General features: G+C 36.6%; 2 protein-coding genes and 1 pseudogene across 2 annotated transcripts; all 3 read left to right on the top strand.

Moving 5' to 3' along the window:
• The first annotated feature begins 1,223 nt into the window (after window positions 1-1,223).
• On the top strand, window positions 1,224-5,340 carry LOC137725938 (probable galacturonosyltransferase 4). Its single transcript, XM_068464784.1, has 9 exons — window positions 1,224-1,762; window positions 1,870-1,907; window positions 1,997-2,044; window positions 2,158-2,281; window positions 2,403-2,599; window positions 2,830-3,098; window positions 3,308-3,665; window positions 3,844-4,419; window positions 4,786-5,340. Exons 1-9 carry the CDS (start codon window positions 1,648-1,650, stop codon window positions 5,059-5,061), a joined length of 2,001 nt encoding a protein of 666 aa, XP_068320885.1. The 5' UTR covers window positions 1,224-1,647; the 3' UTR covers window positions 5,062-5,340.
• A 3,385-nt stretch (window positions 5,341-8,725) lies between these two features.
• Window positions 8,726-11,554, top strand: LOC137726830 (pentatricopeptide repeat-containing protein At4g02750-like; annotated as a pseudogene).
• A 2,376-nt stretch (window positions 11,555-13,930) lies between these two features.
• On the top strand, window positions 13,931-16,960 carry LOC137726794 (E3 ubiquitin-protein ligase WAV3-like). The gene is made up of 3 exons (XM_068465754.1): window positions 13,931-14,476; window positions 14,638-14,769; window positions 15,391-16,960. The coding sequence occupies exons 1-3, from the start codon at window positions 14,336-14,338 to the stop codon at window positions 16,810-16,812; spliced, it is 1,695 nt and encodes a 564-aa protein (XP_068321855.1). The 5' UTR covers window positions 13,931-14,335; the 3' UTR covers window positions 16,813-16,960.
• The last annotated feature ends 180 nt before the right edge of the window (window positions 16,961-17,140 follow it).

The raw sequence follows: 17,140 nt of genomic DNA, 5'->3' as shown, positions 1-17,140 counted from the left end.
CCCACATGCATAAGGAAATTGAAACCAGCCCACATGCATAAGGAAATTGAAACCAACATCTTGCTCGATAAGAATGTCTCAATTCAAAAGGAATGAAAAGGCCAAGCCTAAAGTAACAGAGATTCAACTACTCTAAAATCAGAAACAATAAAACTTGTCAACACTGAAACAACTGGTAACTTCGGGCTGAACAAATTCCAAACCAGGCAGATGGATCTGAGTCAACATCAAGGATACTAAACCAACTCATTTGCCTTATGAAATTCAAGTATAGTGGTTGTCAAGATTTATAAAATGTACACTGTTAGGATCTAGCATACAGAAACTAGAACGAGCAAAAAAAAAGAAAAAAAAGTTTCACCCTTTCTATAACCAGAACAAAGAAGATCCTAGTTATGTGGAAATCGATAACATCACACAAGATTATGTAGAGGAAAACTCGTGTCCATAGCCCATCTTCAAAATACAGAACCGCAAGATAGATGTTGTATATTTTGTTTATCTATCTGTATTATATATTTTTGTAATGAATCTATTTGTATATTTTGTTTATTTTACCTGTGTTATAGATTAATTGTATTTTATCTACCTATACGATATGTTTTTGCTCATTAGTCTATCTATATCACATATTATTTTGTGTTATCTATCTATACGATGGGTTTTTATTCATAGTCTATCTATATCATAGATTAATTAATATTATCTACCTACATCACAAATTTTTTATCTACCTCGACAACTTTTCTTTTAATTTTTGATAAACTTATAAAATTGGTTGTAATGTGTTTTTAAAATGTTTTTAATTAGAAAATGGGTAGATAAAGGTATTTGAATATTCAAATTTTAAAATTTTAAAATTCAAAAATAAAGAATTTAAATATTTTTTATTTTCAAGGGGGCAAAATAGGTGTAATAAAAAATCAAATAAAATTGGACCCAATCGGAAAGCAGGTGAATTTTTTAGACCGGGATCAAACTGCCCCTTTATTTATGAAGAGAGGACCCGCCGATTTTGTTGAAATTTTTGAAAATCTATATAGAATTATATTCACATTTCCAAGTTTAAACTAGCCATAGCTAAAAGTTAATATAAAAGTGAAAATTTAAATATATCAGTACTTTATATTATAATTATCCTAACTTTAAAAAAGACGACTACAATTCTATATATAATTCGAATTTTAATTATTTTTCTAAATGTTTCGACTTTTTTTTGTCTCTCTGCCGTCTGAACTTCTCATTTTCATATCTTTCCGTTTTGTTGTTGTAAGTTTTGAGTTGTAACTGTAAGTTGTAGGAAGGGAAAGAGAGCGAGTCGAGTGACTGTCCGTCCGTTTATCATTTGCTTTCTGCTTGTTATTTATTTGTGTTAGAACTTAGACGACGACGACTTAAATTTATTTTATTCCTCTACCTCTACTTTTTGAGGGAGATCGGCGAGAGAGGGATCGAAGTCGAAGGAAGGATAATCAAATCTATCATTCAATCCACCACCAGAGGAGAAGGAGAAACCACTACCACCTCTGCATTAAGAAGAGCTGCGACGGCTGTTTGCCCCAAAAATCTCCCACCTGCGAGTGCCTCAGTGCCTCTGGGTGTCGTGTCGGTGACTTCCATTTCTTTTTTATTTTTAGAAAAGAAAAGATGATGGCGAGGAATATGGTGATGGTCATGTTGTTTGTAACGGTTATTGCTCCCATTACTCTTTACACTGATCGCCTTGCCTCCATCTCCATCCAGGCCTCTTCCTCCTCCGCCTGTAAGTCTGTCATCTAACAACTTCTTCTTCTTCTTCTAATCCCTTTGTTCTTTTTAAAATTAAATAATCCCTAACTCCCAATGCTGCTCCTTTTCTTTTCTCTGCAGCTGGAGACGACGATTTCGTTGAAGATGTTACAGCCTTTGTAAGTTGTTTCCTTTTTGTTTTCGTTCTCGATGACCTCTTTCTTGTTGGTTGAGTTAATGTCTTTGAATTTTTGAAATTTCTTCACAGCCTGCAAATGCGGCTCATACTACTGCCCATCTAAATCTGCTTCCTCAGGTTTATCTCTAATTACATTCCCTTCTTCCTTTTCTAGCACCACACGCATTCACACACAAATGAAGGACTCAACTTTCGGATCTTTATTTGTGCTTTTTGTTTCTTGAGCATAGGAGTCATCCACAACCACAAGGCCTAAAGAACGAGTAGGAGTCGTATATTCCGACAACTCCACTGATTCATTACCAGGGGCAAAGGGGACCTCCGCCCACCCCAATCAGTCTCATCCACATCAAGGTTATCATCATTTATTTTACTCCTCAACTGAGTGCCTGCCTGCCTGCCTGCCTGCATGCCCCCTTTTTTTTATTTCTGTGATTTCTTCTTTTTAATTAGAGGATCTCCATTTACTTCTTAGATGGGCGGTTCGTCGACTCCATGGAGCATGTATCAGCTAGAATGTTATCTACCAACACTGACCCGGATCTGTCTCAAACATATGACCCGATCAGACAGGTCACTAAAACACATGAGCAAGGAAATCAGTTTCTGTCCGAGTCCGATGCCAAAATAGGAGCTTCTGAGCAAAATATCAATGATGCCTCTCGGACTAGGGTATGGATTCTTCCATTTCCCTTTAGACCAATGCTAGTCCTGGCTCACTATTAGAAATGCTTGTCCTTTTTCAAACTTCTAATTGCCAAATGTGAATGTTTATGCAATAAATAGAATCCATTTTTTTGTACTAACTTGTTTTAGATTTTCCTTCCTTCTTGCTATTAGATAAGAGATTGATTCATGCTTCTTGTTTCTCTCTTCTTTCGTGGCTCTGCTTCTTCTTTTAGGAAACAAAACCTGAGCAATCCACTCAAACCTCCAGCAAGGTTGATCGAAGAAGACCCACAAAAACTATGACTGCAAAACAAAATGATGAAACGGCCATCCCAAATGGACAGGTACGACATCTTAAAGACCAGCTTATCAGGGCAAAGGTTTACCTCTCTCTTCCAGCCACAAGAAACAACCCCCATTTCACAAGGGAGATTCGGCTGCGGATAAAAGAAGTTCAAAAAACACTTGGGGATGCAAGCAAGGATTCTGATCTCCCAAGGAAGTATGTCTTCTCTTAAAAGAAAGTAGCACTGCTACCTGGCCCAAGTTTGTCGTTCCTTTTTGTTCATGAATATATTTGTTGATATCCTTATTAGTTCCCTGTTTAAAATGTAACATTTTATCTTTCTATATTTCTATTTCCACCTAAAACTCCCTTTTCTTTGTTTTTTTTTTAAATTGATTCCGTAACAATTATTGCTACTAATACAGCGCCTACGACAAGTTGAAGGCAATGGAACAGACATTGACTAAAGAAAAGCAAATTCAAGACAACTGCGCTGCTATGGTGAAAAAGCTTTGGGCTATGCTCCATTCAATGGAAGAGCAACTCCGGGTGCACAAGAAGCAGGCTATGTTCTTGACGCAATTAACCGCAAAAACACTTCCAAAGGGACTTCACTGTCTTCCATTGCGCCTTACCACTGAGTACCATACCTTAAATTCTTCTCAGCAGAAGTTTCCCAATCAAGAGAAATTAGAAGATTCCCGGATGTACCATTATGCATTATTCTCGGACAATGTATTGGCTGCAGCGGTTGTTGTAAACTCAACTGTCACCCATGCTAAGGTGATGTAGAGAGATTCTCATGTTTTTTCTGTTGTCCCGTTTGCAAGTGAAAGAAAATTATAAAGAACGATTAAGTAAAAAGAACCCTAGTCTACCAATCAAGAATCTATTGTCCATGTCAGGACCTATTCTTTTGGTTGACATCTTTACCTGACTACCCTGCTTGGAACATTGACAGGACCCTGCAAACCATGTTTTCCACATTGTCACTGACAGGCTCAATTATGCTGCTATGAGAATGTGGTTTTTGGTAAATCCACCGGGCCAGGCCACTATTCAGGTTCAAAACACTGAAGAATTTTCATGGTTGAATACAAGCTACAGTCCAGTTATGAAGCAGTTGGGTTCTGCATCCATGATAGATTATTACTTTAGGACTCATCGGACCAATTCTGATTCAAATTTGAAGTTCCAAAACCCGAAGTACTTGTCTATCCTGAACCATCTCCGCTTTTACCTTCCAGAGATCTTCCCGAAGCTCAACAAAGTTCTATTTTTGGATGATGACGTAGTTGTAAAGAAGGACCTTACTGCTTTATGGTCCCTTGACTTGAAGGGAAATGTTAATGGTGCTGTGGAGACTTGTGGAGAAAGCTTCCATCGCTTTGATCGGTATCTTAACTTTTCAAATCCTCTAATCTCAAAGAATTTTGATGCCCATGCTTGTGGATGGGCATATGGTATGAATATATTTGATTTGGAGGAATGGAAGAAGCAAAACATCACAGAAGTGTACCACGGATGGCAGAAGCTGGTAAGAAAAATGGTTTCAGATTTTTTTTTTTTTGGGAAATATGAAATGATTGACTTGACTATTTAACTTTCGTTAGCATTTTAATATAAATGTGCAATAAAGTTTTTGAATCTTGACTAGAAACTAGCTGATTGTCAGAGCACCATAGGCATCAATCGACGGATGGTCGTGTAAAATATTAGGATAACATCTCTATTCACACAGAGATTTGGAGCTCTAAGAATGGATTAGCATTAATTAGACCAATATTGTCATACCTCTAAGACGTCTTGCTTGTTGCCCCCTTCCAGCATTCTCTGATGAGAGCTATACTTTAGAGACTTGAATTAAATTGTTTCCTAGTCTGAACGAAGTTTTTGTGCACAGAATCATGATAGACAACTGTGGAAATTGGGAACGCTACCACCTGGTCTCATAACGTTTTGGAAACGCACATACCCACTGGACCGCTCCTGGCACGTGCTGGGCCTTGGTTATAACCCTAGTGTTAACCAGAAGGAAATTGATGGAGCAGCTGTAATACACTACAATGGCAACATGAAACCGTGGCTTGAGATAGGCATACCGAAATACCGAAATTACTGGGCAAAATTTGTTGACTATGATCATACGTACATGCGAGAGTGCAACATCAATCCATAGAATGGCTCTTGTGGTAATTTTGAAGTGTTTTGAGCAATTTGCTATAAAATACCACAGGTTTGCCTTTCTTTCTCGGTAGGATTATTTATTTATTTTTGGTTCTAAAGGAACAGCTTTAAGGTTATATTCTTTCTGTATACATTTTGATTTTTCTTTTCCCTTTATCGGTTTCATTTGTTCCTAACTATGTATTTCATGTTGTGTACGAATACATGTCTGGAGAAGTCACATGTGCTTGTAAATTATTCATCTTTTCAGGAATCAGCATCACCATATTAATAGCAGTTTTTTTTTTTTTTTTTTTTTTTTTGTGTGGTTGTGCTGCTGCATAGTGCATATATATATAGAGAATCAATCAAGTAGATCGAGCAGGGAAACTTGTTTGCTTATCCCATTGCTGATATTCGTATGATGTTTTTTTTTTTTAATGAACAAATATTCATATGAATTTTATTCTTATTATAAGACCTACTCTAACTCTTGAAGTAAGAATCAAATTTTAGATTCCAATACCAACTCCAACTCTCGGATTAAGTCTCAAAATTTCTTTTCTATCCCCCCTATTCCCCAATTTTATTCCAACCCTTGTGCTAAAATGGGATTAATGTGTAAAAACTTCAAAAAAAAAAAAAGCCAAGTTCTGGCGAGGATTTAGGCCAAATTTAGTTACGTCTGAAGCCCACTGGCTAGGACTGGGCCAAGTATGAGTTTTGACCCTAAAATTATCCTAACTTGTTCTAACCCTTAGACCAAAAACTCTTTTTCTTTTGGGGAAGTTTAGGTCAGAATTTTCCATGAGTTACTGGGCTGACTTACTACATATGTGTATTTTTTTTAGTCTAATATGATCAAATTCAATAAAAAAAAAAAGATCTAATGGTCCAAATTTGAATCCCACGGCTAAAATAACTAAAAAAAATGATTTCATGTGTTTTATATTATTTCATAGTATTTTATGAGTTTTATGAGTTTCATGATGTTGGTTTAGTGATTTTTCAATTTTTATCGGAATCTAAATATTTTTAAGTTAAAATGTTCATAAAATTAAATTGGGTAGTCTACATAATTTCTTTTTCTTCAAAAAGTTGCTTTAAGAAAAAATTGTCCCAAATTTATTCTTTAATAATCTCATGCTAAAAATTTAACCCAAAAATGTTAGAGCAACAAAATGTTTCTGGATAAACCTAAATTTTTTTAGGTTAGAAATTTTAGATTTTAACCCAATAATTAGAGATGGTCTAAGAAGCTTATTGCATATTCCTTTAATAGGACTTTGTTTATTGTCATCCATTAAAATAAATAAAAATTAGGGGTTTTTTCATCTAGACACTTGGGTTGAATTATTTAGACCAAACATCTAAAAGCATCTCCAAATAATATGTCAAATATAGTATGTCAAAATTTTATTTGATGGCTGATGTGGTAAATTGAATACAAGTGCTAAATCTTCTTCTTTTCCAATGGATGTGTCAAATATTTATTTTATTATTTTATTAGGCCTAGAGTTATATTAACTATTAAAAAAATATCAAAATTAGTTTTAGTTTTTATTTTATTGGTTGTTAATGGGATCCATGCGTTAAAAAATTAAATATATTTGATTCCTTCTTTGTTTGCTGTAAAAAAAAAGCAGCTAGAAAGTAAAGAGTCAAATGACTCACATGCCACATCATATATGGCATATCCATGGGAGAACACTTGAATGTCTTTTAATCTTATTTGACATATTTGGTATCTCATTTAGAGATGGTCTAAGGTTTTAGAGATTTTATCAAACTACTTTTATACAATTTTAATTAATTTACAAATTATTTTAAATTACACAAATTGTTATTATAATTAATTTACTAATTATATTCAATATATAACAAATTCCTAAAATCTTGTAAAAGAAGATATTATTAATTTGTGTCTCATTAATTCAATATATTTCAAAAGAAAAAAAAAATCTATAATATGAAAAAATAAGGTTGAATTATGTGTGCAAATGTACTCCTAACGGTGATATTTTAGACGTATCAATGTACTCCAAATGATATTACATACCTGATATTGTTGTAAAAACTGTATGGTGTATGCCCACATCCCATATGCATTAGTATACCCACATGCATTTGGAAAAAGGTGAAAAGGATAGTGATATATTTGTAATATTGTCAAAAGTAGCCATCTTATCATTTTTGGATGTTCTTATGGAAGTAGCTCTATAAATAGAGTGATTCGTGTGTTATCAAAACATACATTACGAAAGAAAGAATCAAAGAAATAATATCAGTATATCTCACTCCCTCTCTTTATCTGTCATCATTTGTGTTATAGCTACTAAAGTTATAGTGTGATATTTTGTACCCGCTTCGCTCTTGTCTTTAGCAAATGTTATTTCTCTAACTTTTGCATATTTATAACAGATATATATATATATATTTTTTTTCTTGCCTAAATAAATTAAAAAATAGTGTACCAATATTTTGGTACATTGCTGGTACGTTATTGTTACATTACTGTTACGTTAGATAATCTAAATTTGTGTACAAATTAGTATTTTAATATTTTTTTATTTAGATACGCACCGAGTTACTAGTATGTTTATACTATTATAATTTTGGTATGTAAATAGCTAACGGCAAGTTATGTGTGACTCTAAAACATATCAGTATGTTTCAATTTGGTATGGGCACATTTCAGGTCGGTATGTGTATATTTCAATTTAGTTTAGTAAGCATACATTTTAATCCGGTATGAATACGTTTTAATTTAGCATAGGTACGTTTCAATTTGAGAATAAATTGTGTTGATACAAAGAGCAATGATACATTTCAATTGATATACTTGAATTTCTAGAGATGAAAATGAAGAATGGGAAATAACCATTAACGACAATAGTTGCAGTAATGAAGAAAAAAGTTACAGACAATTTTTGTATAAAACAAAGTTACAAATAATTTAGCCAATTATGTCAAGTAGTATTCCTTTTCACTTGTAATCGAGAGATCTTAGGTTTGATTCTTGCGGCAAATTTGAACTACATTATTGCTAGCCCATTTGAGGCTTCCTCCCCTTAGTGTAGATAAATTCATTTGTTAAAAAAAAAAAAATTAAAAATTTTTGCCACTCATTACTACGGTCTGGTGGTATTCCTCTTTACTTGAAAGTGAGAAATCTTAGGTTCGAATCTCATGAATGGCGAATTCGATACCAAATTAGGTTGTCCATTGTGTGGCTTTGCCGAACTCTCCCTCCCCTTAGTATAAAAAAAAGTTACAAATAATTTAGATATATAATTGAATTCTTAAATTTAGGAAGGGTGGGTTTCCATAAAAATAGAAATAAATAAATTAATATTATTGATTGCATTTTTGACATAAGAATGAATTCGAAAAACACTTAAATTAAGAATATATCTGCAATATAGAGTTTAATCAAAAGTGAAAACACTTTAATATAAAGTTGAAAAGTAACAAATGTTTAATCTAAAAAAGTCTAAAATAAAGCATATGATTCTAATTTTCTCTAAAGAAATATTTGTTTTTCAAGTGATGTGACAAGTAATGTGTATATAACATGTCAAGTTAACTAAAGAGAGGTGAGTGGTTAATTTCGTGGCTATCTTTTTACTAATAATTGAGGGATTGATGAATGAATGGATAGATGGATGAAGGGATCGATGGATGGATTGGATCGATCGATTCATCGTGGTGGAGTGACATGCTGTGTTGAAATACGAAGACATAACAGAATAGTGATCGTGATTGATCACATGGTCTGTTGTGGTGGATCGACCGTGAACGTCCTGGTCCATCCTGGCTACTACCTCTGGCTCTACCACCCCACACCCAACAAATTTCTCATTCCCTCCCATACGAAATAAACAAGTTTCCCTATCAATTTGATTCCATTCGATCTTTACCATTGGTTTTGACTCTTTTGTGAGAAGAAAATTGGCTACTGTAGGCATATTGGATTTTGTACTGTTATCATACTGCTAATGTAAATTTGAGTGGAGTGGACTGCACTATTTCTAATCAAAATAACACCATGGATTGAACTGTTGGACTGTCGCTGTTCAAAATAAAATCAGAAAAATGAAAAATGCATGTAAGTCAAGAATGTTGAGAATGTATTCATGTCGATAGACTTTACATGGGCTTATAAGAAGTTGGATTATTTTCTATGTTGTCAATTGATTTTATAATGGAACCTCAATTTTCTTTATAGTATCATAGCAAGTTATCCTATGTATGAACCCAAACGGACATTTCATGGGCTTAAAAGTAAGTTGTGCTATTTCTCATATTGCCAATTAGTTTTATGGTGGAACCTCAACTTTCTTCATTGTATGAGAAAAGGTTGGCCCACATGTAAAGCCCAACCCCCACACATGCTCAACGTCACCTAATTCGTGCTTTCCACGTATTTGACTTGAAAATTGACCACACGCGAGGGGCATGTGAGAATGTGAGGTAAAAGAGTCTCACATTTGGTGAAAGGATAAATCTTGTAAGAGCTTATAAGAGGGTTGTATTACTCTCTTTATAGCGAATTAGTTTTATGATTGAACCTCAACTATCTTCATAGCCCAAACCCCATAACTTGGCACTTGGTAGGCAGGGGCTCTATTTTTAGCAAATGACGCTTTATTTCAATAATGACGAAAAACAATAATGTTTATGTATTAGAGCATAGATTTGATACCCACGATCTTCTCTCTTATAACATTTAATAATTTAATCTAGTTGTGAAAAAAAAAAAAAAAAAAAAGGGTTTAGGAGCAGACCTCGATTTCCTTTAAGAGATAACATAGCAAATTAGCGAACTTGTGAAATTAATCATCTCATCGTCATCCCGAAGAATGCCGATCATGTTTTTGTTGATTTTCATTTTCATGAACCGATCAACGACTAACTGATAGACGCAGAGAATGCCAGTTAATAATAATCATCATCTTGCCATTCTTCGTTTTCTGAAGTTTCTCGCCGTCAATAACGCTTCAACACTGTCGCCAGCCACTCTCGAAATCAACCAATTACTTTCAAAGTGCTTCAACCGTGAGATATTAGCTCTAGGCGGCTGTGGCCAAGTCAAACAAGCAAGGAATCTGTTCGACCATATGCCTCAACCAGACGCTTTCCTTATGCTTCCATGATCACTGTTTACTTGAACAACCACATCTTCCCGACGCAAAGACCCTCTTTCAGATGATACCCACGCCTAGTCTTGTTGCTCGATTTGCAATGATTCATGGCTATGTCAAAATCATTTAGATGAAGCACACCATCTTTTCAATAATATGCCATACCGAACGTATACTCTTGGAACATCATGGTCTCAGGTTATCTTAATGCCAACAAAGTAAGCGAAGCCATTGAACTCTCCAATTCAATGCCTCATAGGAACACCATGTCTTGGACAACTATGGTTACAGGTCTAGCACAAAACAAAATGGCTAGACTTGCAAGGGAGTTCTTTGATCGCATGCCAAATAAAGATGTAGTTGCTTGGAATGCTATGATCACATATGTCGACGAGGGACTCGTGGCAGAAGCTAGTGAGCTTTTCTGTTTGATGCGGGAAAGAAATATCGTCACTTGGAATGTGATGATTGGTGGTTATGCATGCCAAAAGCGGAACCAAAGAGGAAGCCTTAAAAGCACCTAATTTTCATGCTTCAGTTTTGCTTTAGGCCTAATGGAACAATCATGACTAGCGTATTGAGCTCATGTGAGGGGATGATGGAGCTCATGCAAGCTCATCTACTGGTCATATGTCATGGAGTTGAGCAACACATTAGTTGCGAATGTTCTTATTGATATGTATGCCAGAAATGGAGATGTTACCTCTGCTAGGCATGTGTTTGAGCATCTTGGGGATAATAAGGATGCGGTATCATGGGCTGCAATGATATTGGCATTCTCAAACCATGGATATGGTCACCATGCATTGCAGGTGTTTGTGCAGATGCTGAGATGGTATTACATTTGTTGGAGTCTTATCTACTTGTACATGTCATGCTGGTCTTGTCCAATAGGGTAAAGGGTTTTTCAATTCAATAATCGAGCTTATGGTTTGAAACCAAATGCACAACACTATTCCTGCATTGTCAACATTTTAGGCTGAGCAGGATTAGTGGATGAGGCTGCACAGGTGGTATGCAGAATGCCAGCTTGCAAGCAGGATGCTGCTGTTCTAGGGGCATTGCTCGGTGCATATAGGTTGCGTGGAGACGTTACAATGGCAAATTGCATAGGAAAGCGGCTGGTGGAGTTAGAGCCAACCAGCTCTGGGGCGTGTTAGTCTTAGCTAACATGTATGCTGCACATGGGAAGTGGGAGGAATTTGCTCCAGAAAGAAGATGAAGGAGAGGAAAATGAAGCAAGTTTGGGGCTTTAGTCAAATAGAAGTTAAGGGCAGGACTCATACTTTCTTTGCTGGGGATAGATGTCATCCTCAGGCTGCTCAGATTTGTGGACTGCTACCACAAATATTGGAGATGTGATACTCAAAGGGGCCGGAAGTCGATCGTATCTTTCTTTCTTGTAGATAATAATGAGTGACTAATAACATTCAACAATTCATATGAATATGAAGGTTGCTATGTTATTTGCTCCCAGACCTGAGTCACATGGTGATCCCCTCTCCCAAACTTGTCCCAATGAAATTTCAACTCAATTAGGTGACTTATTTGCTATAAAAGGAAAACTGAAAAACATTTGCTAAACGACTATCAAACAACTTTTATTTGAAAACTAAAATAGTTATTCTGCATCTGTGTGAGCTACAATACGAACGGTTTGTTAACAAATTGAGGTGAGAAATGGTCGAAGAGAGTTGAAGGTTTGAGATTGGATTTTCTGTCTTAATTTGTTCAAATCATGGGGTTATAAAACAAATACTTCGAAAAGAGTCTTCACCTGCCAATTGCTACTGTATCGGGGAGATATTTTTCAAATCTAGTAAATCATTTTGCTCATTTCTTGGCAACAATGATAAGTATTGAGACATATGTAACTATATAGACAAAAAGAGAGACAAAAATGAAATTAGATGACCTAGATGTCGTGCCGTCCGTCTCTCTCCTAATTAATCAGTTTAAAATTTAAATAATCAAATTTTGATAGGACAAATGGAATTGATCCGGTCAGATTCAAGGTTGCGGGGTAGGGTAGTGTTAGCAAATGAATAATAATTGAGTACTCACCTTTTGATTTGGTCTAAAAAAAATGTCACGTGTTTATTTATTTATTTTTTAACTAAAGAAAAATAAATAACATGTCTATTAATTTTTTAAAACAATAAAACATGTGTGACATATTGTTAAAATTGAGCATTCACTAGTGAATACTCAAGTATTATACTTAGCAAATAGCGAAGCTGGTGAGGACACTGAGAGGAGGTGGAGGAGGAGGACAACAGCAACCTTTAAATTGGCCTTTTGCTTCTTTTCATGTGCAAGAAAGAAGAGCAAGAGAAGGCTTTCCAATGGGCCATGGGGGGCATTTGTAATTTGGCATGTCTCTCACAAAAAAGGGAGAGATTCCCTCTTCCCTTCCCCTCCCTCTCAAGTCTCAAGTTCTCACTGACTGACTCAATTAGTCATTTCCAAATTAAAGTAAAATAGCTTTGAATATAGAACACGGAATATGGAATGCAGTGTGCAGATGCAAATAGAAGAGGAAGATAAACATTTTTGGCGCCAACCCCATCCACTTCCTTTTTTCTGTTCACTCCAACTCCAACTCCAACTCCAATCCATTCCCATCCATCCAGTTACTTTTGGTGTAGCCGCGTGCCATCATACTTGTTCTTTTTTACCAAGCTTTGAAATTCAAATCCAGACCAACGGTCTCTTTCTCCTCTTTTTACAAAAATTGTGGTCCGTCCGATGTCTTTTTCTCCTTTTCTCTCTCTCCTATCTTTTTCTCTTTAATTTGCTTTTTCTTATTTTTTTCTTTAGTTGCACCCAAATATTTTGTGATGATACTCTCACTGTCTCACACATACCACAATATGCATTTAGTAAGATGCAAGTCAGAAGAAATTATCAGTCTGACTAACAGTGAGGCCATTCACTTGTCTCTCAATAATTTTGACATAATATTAAAACGGGTTGTTTGACTAAGCCCAAATTAGAGTTTTTACATTGCCTTGTGTGAATTAACGAGTGTACTACTTTGCCTTACTTCTAAACTGAAATGACTAATGTGAAATCGGTTGCATGTGTGATACATCATGTGGTGGTCTTAATTGTGCGTGTTGAAATGTACAAGAATCCACTGTTGGAAATTAGTTATACTAAAACTGACGTATGTTGAGTGATTCCATGTTGAATTACATCTTAAATGTATTTTGCAATAAAACCTTGTAAATGTCATGTTCATGTTGTGCATATGTTAAGATACAAATTGAGGAACAATGTTGGTGTAGTGAGTAAAGAATTGTTAACTTACTTCCTCTTAGAAAATTCAACACAATGCTATGACTTGTTATTCAAGCTAATAATAATGGGAATTTCATCTTCTACCTTCAAATTAAATATTAGATACAATTTCTGTCATTTATTCCTAATAAGTTATATATCTTAATTTAATTTTAAACACCAAGCAGTGCCACTGTGCCACAAAGCATAAACCGGCGAGAGAAAAGAAAAGATAAAGAGAAATAGGCGTTGTAGAAAGGAAAAGGGAAGAAATGATAAAGGTCGTTTGTGGGAGTATTTAATTGGTAAAGTGGTAGTACATCATTATAAAGCGCATATATATATATATTATATTTTATTTATATGTGTGTGTGTATATAATATATATATATATATATATATATATATATATATATAGATGGGTGGGTTGTGGAGGTTGAGCGAGGACCGGCCGAGTGGGATAAATTGACAATAATTTAATTTTATGATGGGAGAAACGGGAACATCAACCATTAGGATTAGAATTTGAATTGGATCGAGTAGTTTGTATTTTGTAGTGGAGGCTGGACGAGATGTGGGACAAATTTTGCTCAAGCGTGCAGAAAGCCTTGTCTGTTTGCTCTGAGTCTGCTCTGCTCTTTCAATTTCAACAAGCAGGTGCAGCCGTGCAGGTCCAGGTCAGTCAGGTTGTTGAACTTTGAAGGAAGGGAATCTCAACAACAAGAAAGAGGAATCAAGAAGATACCACCACCCATTACCCATAGGCAGACTTCTCTGTCATTACTAGAGAGAGAGAGAGAGAGAGAGAGAGAGAGAGAGAGAGAGAGAGAGAGAGAGAGAGTGAAAGAAAGAGAGAGACGGATGGGAGGAGGAGGAGGCGCATCTTCAAAACTGAGAAAAGCAGCAAAGAAAATGGCGGTGGCTGCTGCAAATGCATGTGGTGGTTCCTTCTCCCGCAGAAAGACCATCGTCTCCGATCATACCAACACTACCACTCCCACTGTAACTCTTACTTCCCCTCCCACCCCAATTCAACTATTTATTATTCAAATCCACCCCTCTCTTCCCCCCCTTGTTTTTATCGTTTATTTAACTCGGGTTTTCTTCTGCAATTGTATATTACCCTGTTTTAAGAATCACTTGTGTTTTCTTTGTTTTCACAGATCTCAGGTTCTTCAGCCGTGTCTCCAACAAACCCAACGAATGTCCAACCAGCAACAGCAGCAGCAAAAGAAGAAGAAGGTGCAAAAGAAACGGAAATGACAATCAATTATAGCAATGTGCCTTCTGCTAAGGTGATCCTGCCTCGTCAATGATGATAATCTTACAAATTTAGAGTTTCATGTCAATCCATTTTTCATCGAGTTTACACTAGTTTTGTGGTAAACTTTTGGTGCATAATCTTCAAAATAACCGATCCAAAGATTGAATCCACTCTAAGCATAATAATTGTTGTGATTTTTAGTAATGACACGAATGAACAGCTTTCGTTGTAAGCCTCTTGCCAAAATGATTTTTTGTAAGTTAAAAGAACAAATAAGTAGGTTGCCAAAAAAAACAAGAACAATAAGTAGGTTTGCAAATAAGTAGCAGCACTTGATTGTTGCACCAGATCATTATATCTTACTCTTAATACAGTGATCTTATCATCTTATTACATAACTTTTGACCAGATGGCTATTGTTTGAGGATTTAGTCAGATTTATGAGTTCCGTGTCCCTCCTCAAAATATCATTATCATATTAAAACTACTGGTTTCTTCAATGCACGAGTAACAATTATTCTAATTTCATATTAATATCCAGACCTAGACTGGCTAGAATGCAGTTCCAATCATTTTGAGCTAGTCACGGCATTATGTTTTCTTAGTTCCAGGTCCATCTCCTTACCTTTTTATTTGTTGATTCTTATGGCAGAGTTTGTGCGCAATATGTCTAGACCCTCTGAGTTACCATAGCAAGGGGAGCAGCCCAGGGCAGGCTATATTCACGGCCCAGTGCTCCCATGCTTTCCACTTTTCCTGCATCTCCTCCAATGTTCGCCATGGTAGTGTTACCTGCCCCATTTGCCGCGCCCATTGGACCCAGCTGCCCCGCAATCTGAACCCACCTTGGGGTTCCCTGTCTTCTTGCAACCGAGCTGACCCTATCTTCCAAATCCTGGATGACTCTATTGCCACTTTCCGCATCCACAGGCGCTCATTCTTGCGCTCTGCTCACTATGATGATGACGACCCAATTGAGCCTGACCACGTCTCTAGTTTCCCCCGTCTCCAATTCTGTTTGATACCCATCCCACATAGTGCACCCCCTAGTTTGTTTACTCCATATTCATATCATCCGCCCCCACATCACCTAAGCTGTAGCTCCTCATCATTGTTACAATCACCAACCAGGCCAAAGTCTTATACTATGTGTGCCTTCTCAGACAGAGCATACCTTTCTGTGAAATTAGCCAACCAACGAGCAACAGACTTGGTGTTGGTTGCTAGCCCCAATGGACCGCACTTGAGGCTTCTCAAGCAGTGCATGGCATTGGTGGTTTTTTCCCTTAGACCAATTGATCGTTTGGCCATTGTTACCTACTCATCAGCTGCTGCTCGCGTCTTCCCTTTGAGACGCATGACATCTTATGGAAAGCGAACAGCCCAACAGGTTATTGATCGTCTGTTCTACATGGGGCAAGCAGATCCCGTGGAAGGGATCAAGAAGGGGATAAAGATACTTGAAGATCGTGCATACAAGAACCCAGAGTGTGGCATCCTGCATCTGTCTGACAGCCCAATGCGATCCTACCATGCTGCAATGGACATGGATGTGCCGATTCCAGTCCATCGCTTCCATGTAGGATTTGGATTTGGCACTTCGAATGGATATATCATGCATGAGTTTGAAGATTTGCTAAGAAGAATCCTAGGCGGCATGATTAGAGAAATTGAGTTGAGGATGAGAATAGGGGAGGAGGCCAGCAGAAGCAGTCGGATCGTGAGAATAGGAGAGCTAAGAGGAGGTGAAGAAAAGAAAATCTTAGTGGACTTGGGCGTGTGTGAACATATTTGTGTGGGATATAGCTACATTGAGGAGGGTGATGAGATGACAACAGGGGAAACAGTGGCGAAGGTAGGACTAGGAGATGATGTTGGTAAGAGTAGTAGTAGTAGTAATGCAACGGTTAGAGGAGGACGGGGAGGATTTGCTTGTGGTGCTGCATCAGGGACGAGTGGTGCAATCATCGGCGGGAGGTCTAGTACAAGTACTAGTAGTGTAGAAAGTTGGGACTACCATGACGCTTACATGGCTAGAAGATGGGCCAAGCATTTGCATGCCTACAGGCTTTGAATCAATTAATCCATTCTTGACATTTCACACTAGGTCTCGATGGATGGGCGTAGTATTGTATGCTTCACTTTGCTACGAAGAAACCACACTAATACCTCGTTATATTCAAACTTACAAATCAAATGTTTCATTTTATTTCTATCAACAACTGGACTTGGACAACACTAATTACCAATTTACTTCGCAAGCACGCACGCAAGCTGCACGACTGTATGTTTGTTTGTTAACAAGGCACCTAAACCTAAAGTAACATAATGATAGATTTTCTCATGTTATTAATATACCACGTCACAATCGTTTCTTAAATAAATTTTTAAATAGGCGACAC

This window comes from Pyrus communis, chromosome 2 (genome assembly GCF_963583255.1).
Source record: "Pyrus communis chromosome 2, drPyrComm1.1, whole genome shotgun sequence".
NCBI classification, from domain to species: Eukaryota; Viridiplantae; Streptophyta; class Magnoliopsida; order Rosales; family Rosaceae; genus Pyrus; species Pyrus communis.
Note: the sequence above shows the minus strand (reverse complement) of the source record. Positions and strands in the feature narration are given on the sequence as shown.